At 43.6% G+C, this 14,149-nt stretch overlaps 1 protein-coding gene across 2 annotated transcripts in view; it reads left to right on the forward strand.

Annotated features, from left to right (window-relative positions):
* The window catches only part of RIBC2 (RIB43A domain with coiled-coils 2), a 34,638-nt gene extending 23,985 nt beyond the window's left edge, over positions 1 to 10,653 (forward strand). For both annotated transcript variants that reach the window (XM_054038305.1, XM_054038314.1), the window contains 3 exons: positions 5,772 to 5,999; positions 8,379 to 8,545; positions 10,498 to 10,653. In XM_054038305.1, coding sequence (XP_053894280.1) covers positions 5,772 to 5,999; positions 8,379 to 8,545; positions 10,498 to 10,579 — 477 coding nt within the window. In that variant the 3' untranslated portion in view covers positions 10,580 to 10,653. The remainder of the gene's footprint in view (positions 1 to 5,771; positions 6,000 to 8,378; positions 8,546 to 10,497) is intronic.
* The last annotated feature ends 3,496 nt before the right edge of the window (positions 10,654 to 14,149 follow it).

Below are 14,149 nucleotides of genomic sequence, written 5' to 3' on the forward strand. Positions count from 1 at the left end.
CAGATGCAGAAAAGTCAGGCGAGGAGGCTACGTTACCGCGGTGATGTCCTGAAGTCTGAGAGTAGCACAGACCTCTCAGAAAGCAGGGGACCCAGCGCCGAGGACATCACGATGGCAATGGGTCATGTTGATGCCGTGGAACGGCGATTCTGGGCACGGGAAACAAGCACTGAGTGGTGGGACCGCATAGTGCTGCAGGTCTGGGATGAATCCCAGTGGCTGCGAAACTTTTGCATGCGGAAGGGAACTTTCCTGGAACTTTGTGAGTTGCTGTCCCCTGCCCTGAAGCGCAATGACACCCGGTTGCGAGCTGCACTGAGTGTACAGAAGCGAGTGGCCATAGCCCTCTGGAAGCTTGCAACGCCAGACAGCTACCGGTCAGTCGCGAACCAGTTTGGGGTGGGCAAATCTACCGTGGGGGTTGTTGTGATGCAAGTAGCCAAGGCAATCGTTGATGTACTGCTGCCAAAGGTAGTGACCCTGGGAAACGTGGAGGCGATCATAGATGGCTTCGCAGCGATGGGATTCCCAAACTGCGGTGGGGCCATAGATGGAACTCACATCCCTATCCTGGCACCGGACCACCAGGCCACCCAGTACATTAACCGAAAGGGCTATTTTTCCATGGTGCTGCAAGCACTGGTGGACCACAGGGGACGTTTTACCAACATCTACGTGGGATGGCCGGGCAAGGTTCATGACGCTCGTGTTTTTAGGAACTCTGGTCTGTTTAGACGGCTGCAACAAGGTATTTACTTCCCGGACCACAAAATAACTGTTGGGGATGTGGAGATGCCTATAGTCATCCTCGGGGACCCAGCCTACCCGCTAATGCCCTGGCTCATGAAGCCCTATACTGGCGCCCTGGACACTGAAAAAGAACTCTTCAACTACCGGCTGAGCAAGTGCAGAATGGTGGTGGAGTGTGCTTTTGGACGTCTCAAGGGGAGATGGAGAAGCTTACTGACTCGCTGTGATCTCAGCGAAACCAATATCCCCATTGTTATAGCAGCTTGCTGTGTGCTCCACAATCTCTGTGAGAGCAAGGGGGAGCCCTTTATGGCGGGGTGGGAGGTTGAGGAAAATAGCCTGGCTGCTGATTACGCACAGCCAGACAGCCGGGCGATTAGAAGAGAACAGCGGGAAGCGCTGTGCATCCGGGAGGCTTTGAAAGCTAGGTTCCTGACTGAGCAGGGTAACCTGTGACTTTTAAGTTTGTGTACAGAGAAGCTGAACCTGCCCCCGTTTCTTTACCCAGTTAATGTTGACTAACCTCTCCAGTTACATACCCCCTTCACCCCCTTCCAACACACGTTTCGAAATAAAAATAGTTCTACTTTGTTAATGCACACCGTTTTCTTTAATACTGTTTTCGCGGGAATGTTTTAAAACTGGGACGCAGACTGTGGTGCGGAGCGGGTGTAGTGTAGTGACGCGAATGAAGCTTCTAAACTCAAGGATTGACAGGCTCCGCTGCGGTGGGATGGTTGTTTCAACGGAGCCTGTCACCCCTCCTGATCGGGACTGTGTGTATGGGGGGGCTATGTGACTTTGTGGCAGGGGGAGGACGGTTACAGATCCCCTGCTGCGTGGCTCTGTGATCCTGCATAAGGACCGCCGCTTAAGATCTGTAACTGCCCTCCCCCGCCACAAAGTCACAGAGCAACACACCCCCCACCACATAACATGAAAACAACCTCCCAGACTAACCAGGGTAACTAGTCACTGCATCACTGCACTGTGTATGTGCCCTGCTGCTGTGCCTGCCCCCGCCTATGTACCCTGCCAAAGGTGACTGTCCTGTCCAATTACCAACCCCCTTTCCCCTCCTCCTCCAAAAGAACATGATTGAAACAGTAGTTAACAGAAACGTATTTTTTATTATCAACTACACATGGAAGTGGGAGGTGAAACTTGGACGGGGGCTTGTGTCAGGCGGGAAGGAAAGAACTTTTCAAGTTTTGGGGAATGAGAGCCTTCTGCTACTAGAGCTCTCTGCAGGGGTGGAGTGAGAGTTAGCAGGGACTCTGCCGCCTCTCCTTCTTTGCACTTTGGGTGAGATGGGTATGGGACTTGGTGGCGGGGGAGGGCGGTTAGAGATGGACTGCAGCGGGGCTCTGTCCTCCTGCCTCCGTTCCTGCAGAACATCCACAAGGCGCCGGAGCGTGTCTGTTTGCTCCCTCAGTAGTCCAAGCAGCGTTTGAGTCGCCTGCTGGTCTTCCTGCCGCCACCTCTCCTCCCGATCCATGTTTGCTTGCTGCATTTCGGTCAATTTCTCCCGCCACTGGGTCTGCTGTGCTGCCTGGGCTTGGGAACAGGCCATAAGTTCAGAGAACATGTCCTCCCGTGTCCTCTTCTTCCTATGCCTAATCTTCGCTAGCCTCTGGGAGTGTGATGCCAGGCTACATTGTGAGACAGTCGCAGATGTGGCTGTGGGAATGGGAAAAAGGGAGTGAATTCCTCAGAAAGATAAATGTAGTTGTGAACAAAGAACATAGTCTTTCTCTGTGAACAAGACCATGCACAGCACCTATCACATGCGCACTCAGCACAAGGTCGAATTCTCGGCCTTCGCATTCAGTGCCTGGGGTCTTCCACAGCACATTTGAGAAGCGGGGCAGCACAACGGAATTTCTGTTGCAGGTAGACATGGTAAGCCGTAGACTTGTGGCAGTTTAAAACTTTTATATTACCACTGGCCTCATTTCACATTTAAAGCAATGTCAATCCCTGCTGCCAGCAATCCGGCAAGCGGGAACTCTGCCCCTGTCCCACCCCCTCGCGGCTGTCCCCAGGAACGATCCCTTTCGGCAGCCCCTCTCCCGCCTCCACCGCGTGGCTGCAAACCAGCGGTTACAGTTCTGTAAAGGAACGAGCAAGCAGTCCCAACACTAACATTCCCCTACCTAATTCAAAGCAGGTCACCATGGGCGACATCACCCTGATGAGGATCTCTGACAGCGAGAGAGAGAGAATGCTCCGGGAAAGCCTCCAAAGACCAGGGCCGTATGCCGCCCTGCTGTGCAGAGCAATGATTCCCGAGTACTTGATAGTCTCGTGGCGCGGCAACGTCTCGTACTTCGGAGGACCCAATAAGGCCGCTCTCCCCAGGAACCTCATGCAACGGCTTTCCAATTACCTCCAGGAGAGCTTCATCGAGATGTCCCGGGAGGATTACTGCTCTATCCCTGCACATATAGACCGCATTTTACTCTAGCTGCAGTAGCAGGGACTAAACAGTAGAGCGGCTTGGGCAGGACAATCACGGAAAACCGGACATTGCTAGATTTTTTTTCAAAACTTGCACTGCCCATGACTGAACCGTTAAGTGCCTAGGGCAAAGTAATCATGAACAACCCATTCTTTTAATTGTTAATATTCCTGTTCTGTTAAAAATAAATGTTTAGATGTTTACAACACTTACTGGCTGATCCTTCCCCAGATTCTGTGTCCGGGGTAACGGCTGGGGACGCTTCGTAGGGGATCTCTGTAAGGGTGATGAAGAGATCCTGGCTGTCGGGGAAATCAGCGTTGTGAGCGCTGCCGACTGCCTCGCCCTCCTCATCTCCTTCCTCATCTTCCCCGTCCGCTAACATGTCCGAGGAACCAGCCGTGGACAATATCCCATCCTCAGAGTCCACGGTCAGTGGTGGGGTAGTGGTGGCGGCCGCACCGAGGATGGAATGCAGTGCCTCGTAGAAACGGGATGTCTGGGGATGGGATCCGGAGCGTCCGTTTGCCTCTTTGGTCTTCTGGTAGCCTTGTCTCAGCTCCTTGATTTTCACGCGGCAATGCGTTGCATCCCGGCTGTATCCTCTCTCTGACATGTCTTTTGAGATCTTCTCATAGATCTTTGCATTCCGTTTCTTGGAGCGCAGCTCAGAAAGCACGGACTCATCGCCCCACACAGCGATGAGATCCAAGACTTCCCGATCAGTCCATGCTGGGGCCCTCTTTCTATTCACAGACTGCACGGCCATCACTGCTGGAGAGCTCTGCATCGTTGCCAGTGCTGCTGTGATCGCCACGGTGTCCAGACAGGAAATGAGATTCAAACTGGCCAGACAGGAAAAGGAATTCAAATTCAAATTTTCCCGGGGCTTTTCCTGTGTGGCTGGTCAGAGCATCCGAGCTCGTACTGCTGTCCAGAGCGTCAACAGAGTGGTGCACTGTGGGATAGCTCCCGGAGCTATTAGCGTCGATTTCCATCCACACCTAGCCTAATTCGACATGGCCATGTCGAATTTAGCGCTACTCCCCTCGTCGGGGAGGAGTACAGAAGTCGAATTAAAGAGACCTCTGTGTCGAACTAAATAGCATCGCAGTGTGGACGGGTGCAGGGTTAATTCGATGTAATGGCGCTAACTTCGACATAAACGCCTAGTGTAGACCAGGCCTAAGTTAAAACGATAATTTGTTAAATAGTTTTATAATTCTAATTCTAAAATAAGAGCGAGTCAGATACTTTTTTATTATTTCATTAACAAATATCCTGTGTGATATTTCTTATCGTATACTTTGCACAGTACACGTAAACTATTTGTTGTTAATATTCTGGGAAAGAAAAATTAATCAAGTAAGTAAAAGCTATATATTTTATGAAAACAGAATGAGCACATTCTCCTGTTATTTCACTTTCGGTGCTTTCCTTTTCAAATATTTCTTCTGCATTGAGCTATACAGGCTTTAATGTCCGTGATCATTTGAGGTTGTTTGCTGTTTGAGGTAATAACGATCCTATATATACTTCAAGGCCTATCGCTAAACTGTTTCTGTTCAGTCTCAGACTTTATTAGCCCAGGATGTGGTCATTATTGAATTAACAGGAAGCTCTCTCAAGTTACTATATTGCCCTTTCTTCTTTTCGCCTTTGTCCTCTGAGAGAACTGTCTAGAACAAAGTCCGACTCCGCTTCGAACGCTGTCCACTATGTCACTCCATTTAACTTTAGTCTTCCTGCTATCTCCCTCCCATAAAAAAAATCTTATCCTACTTTCTTCCCCAATTAAGAGCAGCTCCTTTAAAATTAAGTCATATTGAATGTCTGAAGTTATGTGGGCTGATATGGTAGTGAGGAAACAAATTTTGAGAGTAGCATGTTTGTAGTCATCATGTGGCTAAGGAGTTTTGAGGAGCGACAGTGATAGGAGTGTGATAGTAGCCAGAGTTGAGTGATTTGGGTAGGACATATATAATTTGAATATATTTGTAGTATTAGCATATGTTCATGTACTTGAAGACTGTATTGTAATGCATTCACACCGGGGAGCATAGCAAACTTAATGTTGGAATTTCCTGATTTTTGAGTGCTTAATCATGAAACCCATATAATTTTTGTTTGGAATATGTAGGATGTTTGAACTAGTAACTGAGAATTGTGAATTTTAGTCTGTTTTCTTCCATGTGATGTCTGTCATCTGACTAACAAGTCCAAGTTAGTATGCTTGACTGCTTGTTCCGTCTGTGAATAAATGTAGAATTAATTTTGACATAATTCTGGCATTTGTTTTACAACATACAGCTAGTTCTCCAAATTGCTTTTGGTCCCAGCTATGAAAGCAGTAAGGGGACATCCCTTCAGATTTTCAGCATTCTTAATCCACATGAACATAGTGCACTTATACGATGCTATTGACAATCACATGCAGTTTGGAAAGAAAATTCAGTGATAGGATGATTGATTCACTAACTTTCTCGCAGTATTAAATCAGGATTTTCTTTTAAAAGAAAATGGTCTCAGCTTTCTCTTCCCATATCCACTTTTTTTTAAGGTTGCAGAATTTGCAGAAAGAAAAATGCTAGAAAAGCGTCAGGAAGAAGAAGATAATGTGGCTGAAATTTCCAACCTCCTTCGAGGAGACTTGCTTTCTGAAAACCCAGAACAAGCAGCCAGTTCGTTTGGGCGACATCGTGTGATTACTGATCGATGGAAAGGAATGAACCAGGATCAGTTGATGGCAATACGTTACACTCAACAGCAACAAGTTCTGGAGAAACTGGTATTCAAACCCATTTGCTTATTGTATTATTAGCTGGAGTAGTAATATAGGCAGGGCTGGTAGCACTGCCAATTATTAAGGTGGCTTGACACTTCACATTATAAGATCCTGTTTTCAGTAGCTTATAGCTTCGTAACAGCCAGACTTCAGCTGATTGGGCTGAATTTTTCCATGGAACACGTCTTTTTCAGGATGGATTTGTCTGGAAAAGTTCAACCAAAATGGTCCAGATATTTCTGAGAACAAGGCTAGAGAAAAATATGTTGTTTTGCCATGTTAAATTCTGGCAACATTTTCTTTGAGAAGCCCTAGTGCCCCCATGCTTTGTAGTGGGGACTTGAAATTTGGCAGGGGTATTCTTTGTGTTAGGGATGTTCCTTTTGCTGTTCCTATGAAAATCCACCCACATTTGGCCAAGTTATAAGCCTTTGAAAAATCTTTAACAGCCAAAATCTGTGAAGATTCCATTCTCACTGAACATGCTTCATCCCCTCACAACTCCTAGTGCTGATCAGACTGCATATGCACCAGCGCCACTTTGTGACTGAGCAGGTTTCAGCCGAAGGCTCTGGGGGCTGGCCTCTCCTTGGAATTGCTGTTCCCCAATGTTCTGGGCTCGGGTAGGGCCATGCACTAGATTGAATTCAAGGAGTCTGACCCTCCTGTGCTTTCAGTAACTGTCCTGCTCACACTAAGGAAGCATGGAGTAGTAAGCTGTCTAATTAGAATGCAAAAGGACAAGAGCCAGACTAGAGGGGAGAGAAATTAGTACATTGGAACAAGGAACCTGGTGAGATTGGGACTGGAGAGTGGGAGAGAGTAAACCTGTGACTGGGGGCTGGAGGAGGGACTGGGAGCTGGGGGTGGAAGACTGGGACAGGCTGGGCAAGACAATTGAGGCTGGGAGTGAGAGCCAGGGGGAGACTGGGACTGGCTCAGGAAGGACACTACAAGTGGGGGCAGGAGGGGAGGCTGGAATTGGGAGTTGGTGAAGGAAATGGTGGAGGGGACTGATAGCCAGGAAAGGGGAGGGGAACACTGGATCTGATAAGAAGCTGGAGGGATATAGAGAAACTAGGAAATTTGGACAAGGAGGCTGGGACTGTAAACTGGTGGGGGAATATGGGCAGGGTAGGGAGGAAAGCCAGAATGCCGGAGGAAATCCCATGAGAAAATGAATAATTCTCTTTTCAGAGAAGGTTTAAATAGTGTGCAGTAAATAGGGCATGTGGCCATACAGTGAACAAAGAGGAGAAAATACTGAAATTGCTGCTCACTGAGTGATCACTATCCATTTTGTGCACTGAATGAAAGAGGGGTCCTTCAGAAAAAAATCATCTTTAATTACATAATCACCATACTATCCTAATTCGTATACATAAGGGGGCAAGTTAAGGTTCAAAAGCAACCTTAATTCTGGCATATCCTAACTTTTGAGTGCTTGATATTGCAACCTTAATAATGTTCTTTTAATATAGTCTTCTGTGTGTAATTTTTAGAGACTGATCTGTCAATAGATACATTATTTTAAATTCCAGGAGCTGTGTTTCATACCAGCGTGTTAATGTTCATCATAAAGGAGCTAGTTAATATGACAAGGAGTTGTCCATCTTTAATTTAACTTAATTTTTTAAGTTTCACCAGCCCTGAACAACTGTGTTATGTCTTTTCACAGAGACACCAAAAGCAGTTTAATTTTGATTGACAGATGTACACAGTATAGAGCTGCCTCTTCTGAATCTGTCTAAAAGGTGGTATCAAAGCTGTGATGCACAAGGGGAATATGATTGGAGGTAGTGATAGACACATTTGTAAATATAGGGTGTATTGGAGGAGAAGGAAGTTTCTCGGTCAAAAATTATGCCACGACAACAGATAATGGGCTTGATTTACTCTGAAATCCACCTGGAGGAGGGAGTGCACAGTAGTACAACTACACTGCAACCCCCTTTCTACAAGGAGACACTGAGCTGCCAGCACAACCTCAAATGTAGATAGCACTGGCCATGAAGAGAACATGGCCAGTCTGACCAGATTTGCACCAGTTTAGTGAATCTTCTCAGATACCATCCTTTAATGGGTCTCCTACAGAGAGCTTTGACTGCATTAAAAGCTTTCTTCCCCTGAGTATAACCCCCTGGGGGAGGGCATAATGAAACCACTGCCTGCCTTTCCCTGGGGATGAATTTCCTCCAGGACACATCAGCTACTGCTGGTGGAGGAGGGTGCAATGTTCATCCTTCTGCCATAGCAGGGATGAATCAAGCCCGTTAAAGACAGATGGGTTCATCACATGAGTGGATTTGCTAATAAGACTATTTAAATATTGTTTTATCTGTGATTGTGAAGAGAAAGCAAACATTTCTTTTATTCCTCCAGAGGCTGCAGGAGGAAGAACGGCAAAGAAATGCAGAGTGGGACAGGCAACGTATACAGGCCGCCAGAGCACAACTTCTTTTTGAGCGGCATCAACAGCGACTAAATCGAGAACTTCGCAGAACTCTGGATAATGCTAATGCACAACTCTCCCAGGAGCAGAAATCAAAGTAAGTGAACAGAGGGGTTAATCTATATCAGATAAACTCTTTCCCATTGACACAACAGCTTGGCATTATAAAATTGCTTAGCGAGCCTGCTGTACTTGTCATAAGATGTTTTGACATGGATTGCATTTTAAAAAATTGCAAGTTTAGAGCGAATGTCTGAATGTTGTAGTATGAGGAAAAAAGAAAACTGTTCCTAAGTTATACTGTTTGGAATAATGGCTCAAATACTGACAATTTCTGCTGAGGTCATTGTGTAAGTGTCACGTTATGTTCATTGTACATAGACAGCAGAATAAAGATAGAAAAGTGGGGAAAAGATTCATAGATTCCAAGGCCAGAAGGGACCATTATGATCATCTGGTCTGACCTCCTGTATAACACAAGCCATAGAACTTCCCAAAAATAATTCCTAGAGCAGGCGTAGGCAACCTATGGCACGCGTGCAGAAGGCGGCACGCGAGCTGATTTTCAGTGGCACTCACATTGCCCGGGTCCTGGCCACCGGTCCGGGGGGCTCTGCATTTTAATTTAATTTTAAATGAAGTTTCTTAAACATTTTAAAAACCTTATTTACTTTACATACAACAATAGTTTAGTTAGATATTATAGACTTATAGAAAGAGACCTTCTAAAAACGTTAAAATGTATTACTGGCACGCGAAACCTTAAATTAGAGTGACTAAATGAAGACTCGGCACACCACTTCTGAAAGGTTGCCAACCCCTGTCCTAGAGCATATGTTTTAGAAAAACATCCAATCTTGATTTTAATATTGTCAGTGATGGAGAATCCTCCATAACCCTTGGTAAATTGTTCCAATGGTTAATTGCTCTCACCATTAAAAATGTACACCTTATTTCCAGTCTGAATTTGTGTAGCTTCAGTTCCAGCCACTGGATCATAGGTGCCAACCCCATGGGAGCTCCAATGAACTAATCAGGGGCACTCCCAAACAGTTGATCAGTGGCTGCAGCCAAACAGCTGTTCGGTAGCTCAGGAAGGGGCTTGGGGAAGGGTGGAGAGCAGCAAGCTGTGGGGGTCTTGGGAGGGGGTGGAGCGGGGGCAGGAAAAGATGAAGTGAAGGTGGGGCATTGGAAGAAGAGGCTGAGTGGAGGCGGGCCCTCGGGGTGGAGCACTCCCAGGGAAAACTAGAAGTCGGCACCTATGCACTGGATCATGTTAAACCTTTCTCTGCTAGATTGGAGAGCCCGTTATTAAACATTTCTTCCCCATGTAGATACTTTCACAGTGTAATCAAGTCACCCCTTAACCTTCTCTTTTGTAATAGTCAGAAAAGGGTAATAAATACAATGAAAGTATTCTTAATACTATATATGTCTACGTGATTCAGCTCACTCTCTTGGAATCAAAAAGGATGAGACTCCATTGAGTTCAGTAGAGCTATGCCATCAACAGCTCAGGATAAGGCCCAATGGCAGAGTTCAGCCATAAAGAACCATGAAGTATTGTCATAAACTAGCTTAACAGTGGACAGATATGTGTGCTTGCTGTGAGGATAAAGAAAAACTAAAAAGAGCATGTTTAAAAAAAAAAAAAATCACTGCAAGCCAGTGTCAAAATCCCAGTCTTTAACTATTTGATTTTTCAGTGCATGCCTAGATTTTGTGCAAGAAATTCCTGTACCTGACAATTTCCTGGTCTTAAAACAATATGAAAGAATTCTAAGGCTACATTAATACTGTTTTCTCAACACTGGCATAGTAACATTTTGGGAACATGATTTTAGGGGGGGAAAAAGAATTTTTATGTCAACTTGAGAAAATTGAGTTATATTTATTTATTTTGATTTAGTATTCAACTAAAATATGTAGTAATGTATATAGTGTAATACATTTGTACAGGATTGTGTATTTCACATTATTTTTTTGATTTTTAAAAATGTTCAGAAATTTAAAACATTTACTAATTGAGTCTATTTGATTTATTTCTAGAAAAATTTATCTTCAGGAGGAAGTGTATTCAAATTTTCCAACAGGCCAATATTTTACACAGTTTAATACAACTAGCCGGTGACCTATGAGACACATCCACTCTCTGAAATATAAATTTATGTAAGGTTTATAGAAATAAAGTTTGATTAACTTTCACTGCTTTTCTACATTTTTCCCCAAATTTCGAGTTAAGATATTTGTGCATTAAAACAAACCCATATTGTCCTGATGGCATATACTTGTAAGTCATAAGCCTGATGATTATTATTCCTCATAATTAATGAGAAATATAGAGATTGCTGCTAATTCATGGTTTTGGTTTGGGGGATATTTTTGCAATTAACATTTCTCAGGAGGAAAAGGAAAATAACTGCAAATAACACTGAAATGATTATTTGAGTGCTAATTTAGAGAAGTTATTGGACCAAATCAATTCCTGGTCTGATTCCATCCCAATGAAGAATTTGGCCCATTGTGGAATATTTTTTTTTAATTTGTATTTCAGATTTTTTCACTACTCATTTTTACTGCGTTGAAGTTCATATTTTGACTGAAACCTTCCTTTTACAGGTTACAGCAATATTGAGATTACAGCATGATTGTCAGATAACTTAAAAAAGTATAACAAAACCTGATCTTCATATATGCTTTTCAGAGACCATACTCTATTTTAAAATGCAGGAGGAAGTATGGGAGGAGTAATTGCTATTGTTGAGAGCAAAGAAAATGAAATGATTCTGAATATTTATGCATAATTGTTATATATATAAATAAATAGAATTGAATTAATTTTATTAGTACTCCCAATTAAAGTTATGTGCAGTCACTATATTCCTTGTTAGTTTTTCAACAATAAAACACTAAGGTCACTGGGTTGGGGTTTTTTAAGTGTTTTCAGTGCTTGGGAGCTCTCTATTATTTTCCACCTTGCAAACATTTTTAATGTTCATAACAAACACTACAAATCACCTTCAAAAAGTTGTACTTTAGTATAATTTCACTCACATTAGTGTCTTTAATGTCCCTTCAGCCAAGATTCTTGTAGCCAAAGAGGAGATTAGATCCATAGATGAATACAGATAGGCGAGTAAAGATGATGAAGAAGAGCATAAATGTGCCCAATAGAATATACATGCAAATTAATGGTGTTAGTGCTTATTGTGGAGGTAATGTGGAAATGGGAGCAATACCTTCACTCTAACAAAAAAGAAAAAAACAATGCAGTTGTTAATGAGTCAATACAAAAATTCTCACTAAATTCAATGGGTTTTGGATCAGACCTTAGACCTTTAATCTCTACATACAGTTTTTGTACTGACTAGTTGTTTGGGTTTTTTTGTTTGTTTTTTGTTTTTTAACCAAAATAGTTAAATCGGTACAACCTTTACTATGAATGTAGTAATACCAGTGTAAAGATGCCTGATACCAGCATAGTTTATTTCCTTTAATGTACAAGATTAAGCTGTATTGGTATCCACATTAGGCGGTTGTACTGTTTTAACGATGCCAGTTTCAAGCCAATATAGTTAAAGTGGTACAAAAATTGTATGTAGACCAGCCTTTTCAATTACCAGCTTGCCCTCTATAATACCTTTTGCAAGTTGGCGAGGTATAAATTACGTTCCCTTTCATGTGAATATGAGTTGGCTAACTACATATTTGGAAATATATACAGAGGCGAGATCTGTTGATCTATCTAAGTACTTATTTGCCTCATCTCTGTATTTTCATTCCATGGACCTCTGAGCATCTAAATCAGTGGTCCCCAACCTTTTTCGTCTGGTGGGCACCAGATAACGAACATCCGCCGAAATGCCACCGACAAGTAGCAACGTCAATAGGCGTCGCCGCCAAAATGCCGCCGACAAGCAGAGTCATCCAGAGATGTCGCTGCCGAAATGCCGCCTCTAGATGACGCTGCTTGTCGGCTGCCAGTACGTGGGCGCCCTTAGACGCCCTGGCACGTGCCATGGCGCCTGCAGGCACTGGGTTTGGGACCCCTGATCTAAATGATGTTTTGAAAATCACATATATTTGAGCTCCTTCCCTGCTTGTCCACTCTCAGAACAGTAGGGGTCATATTTTCTTGTTTTCATAACAAGCGTTTTAGCCTGAGATGCTTTTTTAGAAGATGTTTGGCACTTCAGTGATTAGTATTAGGCATGGGAATCCAAAAAGATCATGAAATTAAGCATATTTCTGCAAATGCCATTTCACTAGTTAGGTGAAAGGGTCAAAATGTTAAGCGAGAAGAGAGACCTGTAATTATATCATTTCATCCTTGAAAGTTACAAAATTTGAAGGAGTTGTTTAGTGTTTCAGTTTCATTAGAACTAATTGTAACTTCAAGGAAATAAAAGCTTGCTGTTTGTTTGTTCCTTTAAAGGGACATGTAATTGAGTCATTAAGTTCTGATTGTGTAATGCTAAATTTTCAACATATAGAACCTGATCCAAACCATAGTAGGCAATGTTCACCATATAGTCTCATTCACCATAATACCTTGAAATGTAACTGCAACTAAATATAACTTGAAAATATGTTATAAAAGAGTCAGATTTTGTTCACATTAATCATGCAAGTAGTTCCATTAACATTAGTAGTACTCATGTGAATACCAGAAGGAGGTTTAAAGTGTAGCTCCAACCAAATGAAAATATCTACTGAGAAGCATGGCAAATCATCACTGAAAATACCATTTGAGTCCAATGGGAACAAATGCACCTGACATAACATTGTCATAGAATTATGGGGCCTGATTTTGATCTCTCACCAATTTTACAGTGGTGCAACTCCACTGACTTCAGTGGAATGACCCTTAATTTGAACTGATCAGAATATGGTTCATTATATCTATGCATCAATAAATCCAATATTCCATTGGGTCATAGAGTTTAAGGCCAGAAGGGACCACCAGATCATTCTATTATGTCATCAGTAGTTAGATGCTGTGCAAATAGAGAACTGCCTGGTGAAACACAAAAGTCTGAATGATAATGCCTAAACCCATTCTCTGGTAAATTCAGCAGATTTCAATGTACTAAGTTAATAAATTGATGTGTGGTACAGGAGATACTTCTAGATAAGTAACAAAAATTCAGTTGTGGTTATTCATGATCTCCAAATTAGTGCTTAAATATTACTATATTTCAGTGGTGCCCACACTTTTCCTGTTTTGCCCCCCCCCTTAACAGTAATGGAATCTGTCTGCGCCTCCCCTCCATTACTGCACAGTTGGCTCAGCAGAGGAGCTTGGACTGAAGAGTTGGGGGATGAACTGGGGAAGGGGGAGGAGCTGGGGCTAGAGGCGGGGCTGACCTGGGGGAGAGAGGGAATGAGGGCGGGGCAGAGCTGGGCTGGGGGCAGAGTGGATCTGGGACTGGGAACACAGCTGGGCTGAGGACAGAGCAGAAGGTAGAGCAGAGCTGTGACTAGGGATGGAGTTGGGCTTTGGGCTGGGTGGCATTTCTGCTCCTCCACACAGGGGGGCTGGCCTATGCCCCACCACACCCCCAAATGCTCCTCTGTGCCCCCTCGGGGACTGCGCCCCACAGTTTGGGGACCACTGCTATAATTATTTGGCTTTGTTAAGCATAAGCAAGCACTAGAGACTCATCTGTTGTTATTAATATTGAAGGGATATCTGATGTCT

The sequence above is a fragment of the Malaclemys terrapin genome, chromosome 1 (genome assembly GCF_027887155.1).
Source record: "Malaclemys terrapin pileata isolate rMalTer1 chromosome 1, rMalTer1.hap1, whole genome shotgun sequence".
Taxonomy (NCBI): Eukaryota; Metazoa; Chordata; order Testudines; family Emydidae; genus Malaclemys; species Malaclemys terrapin.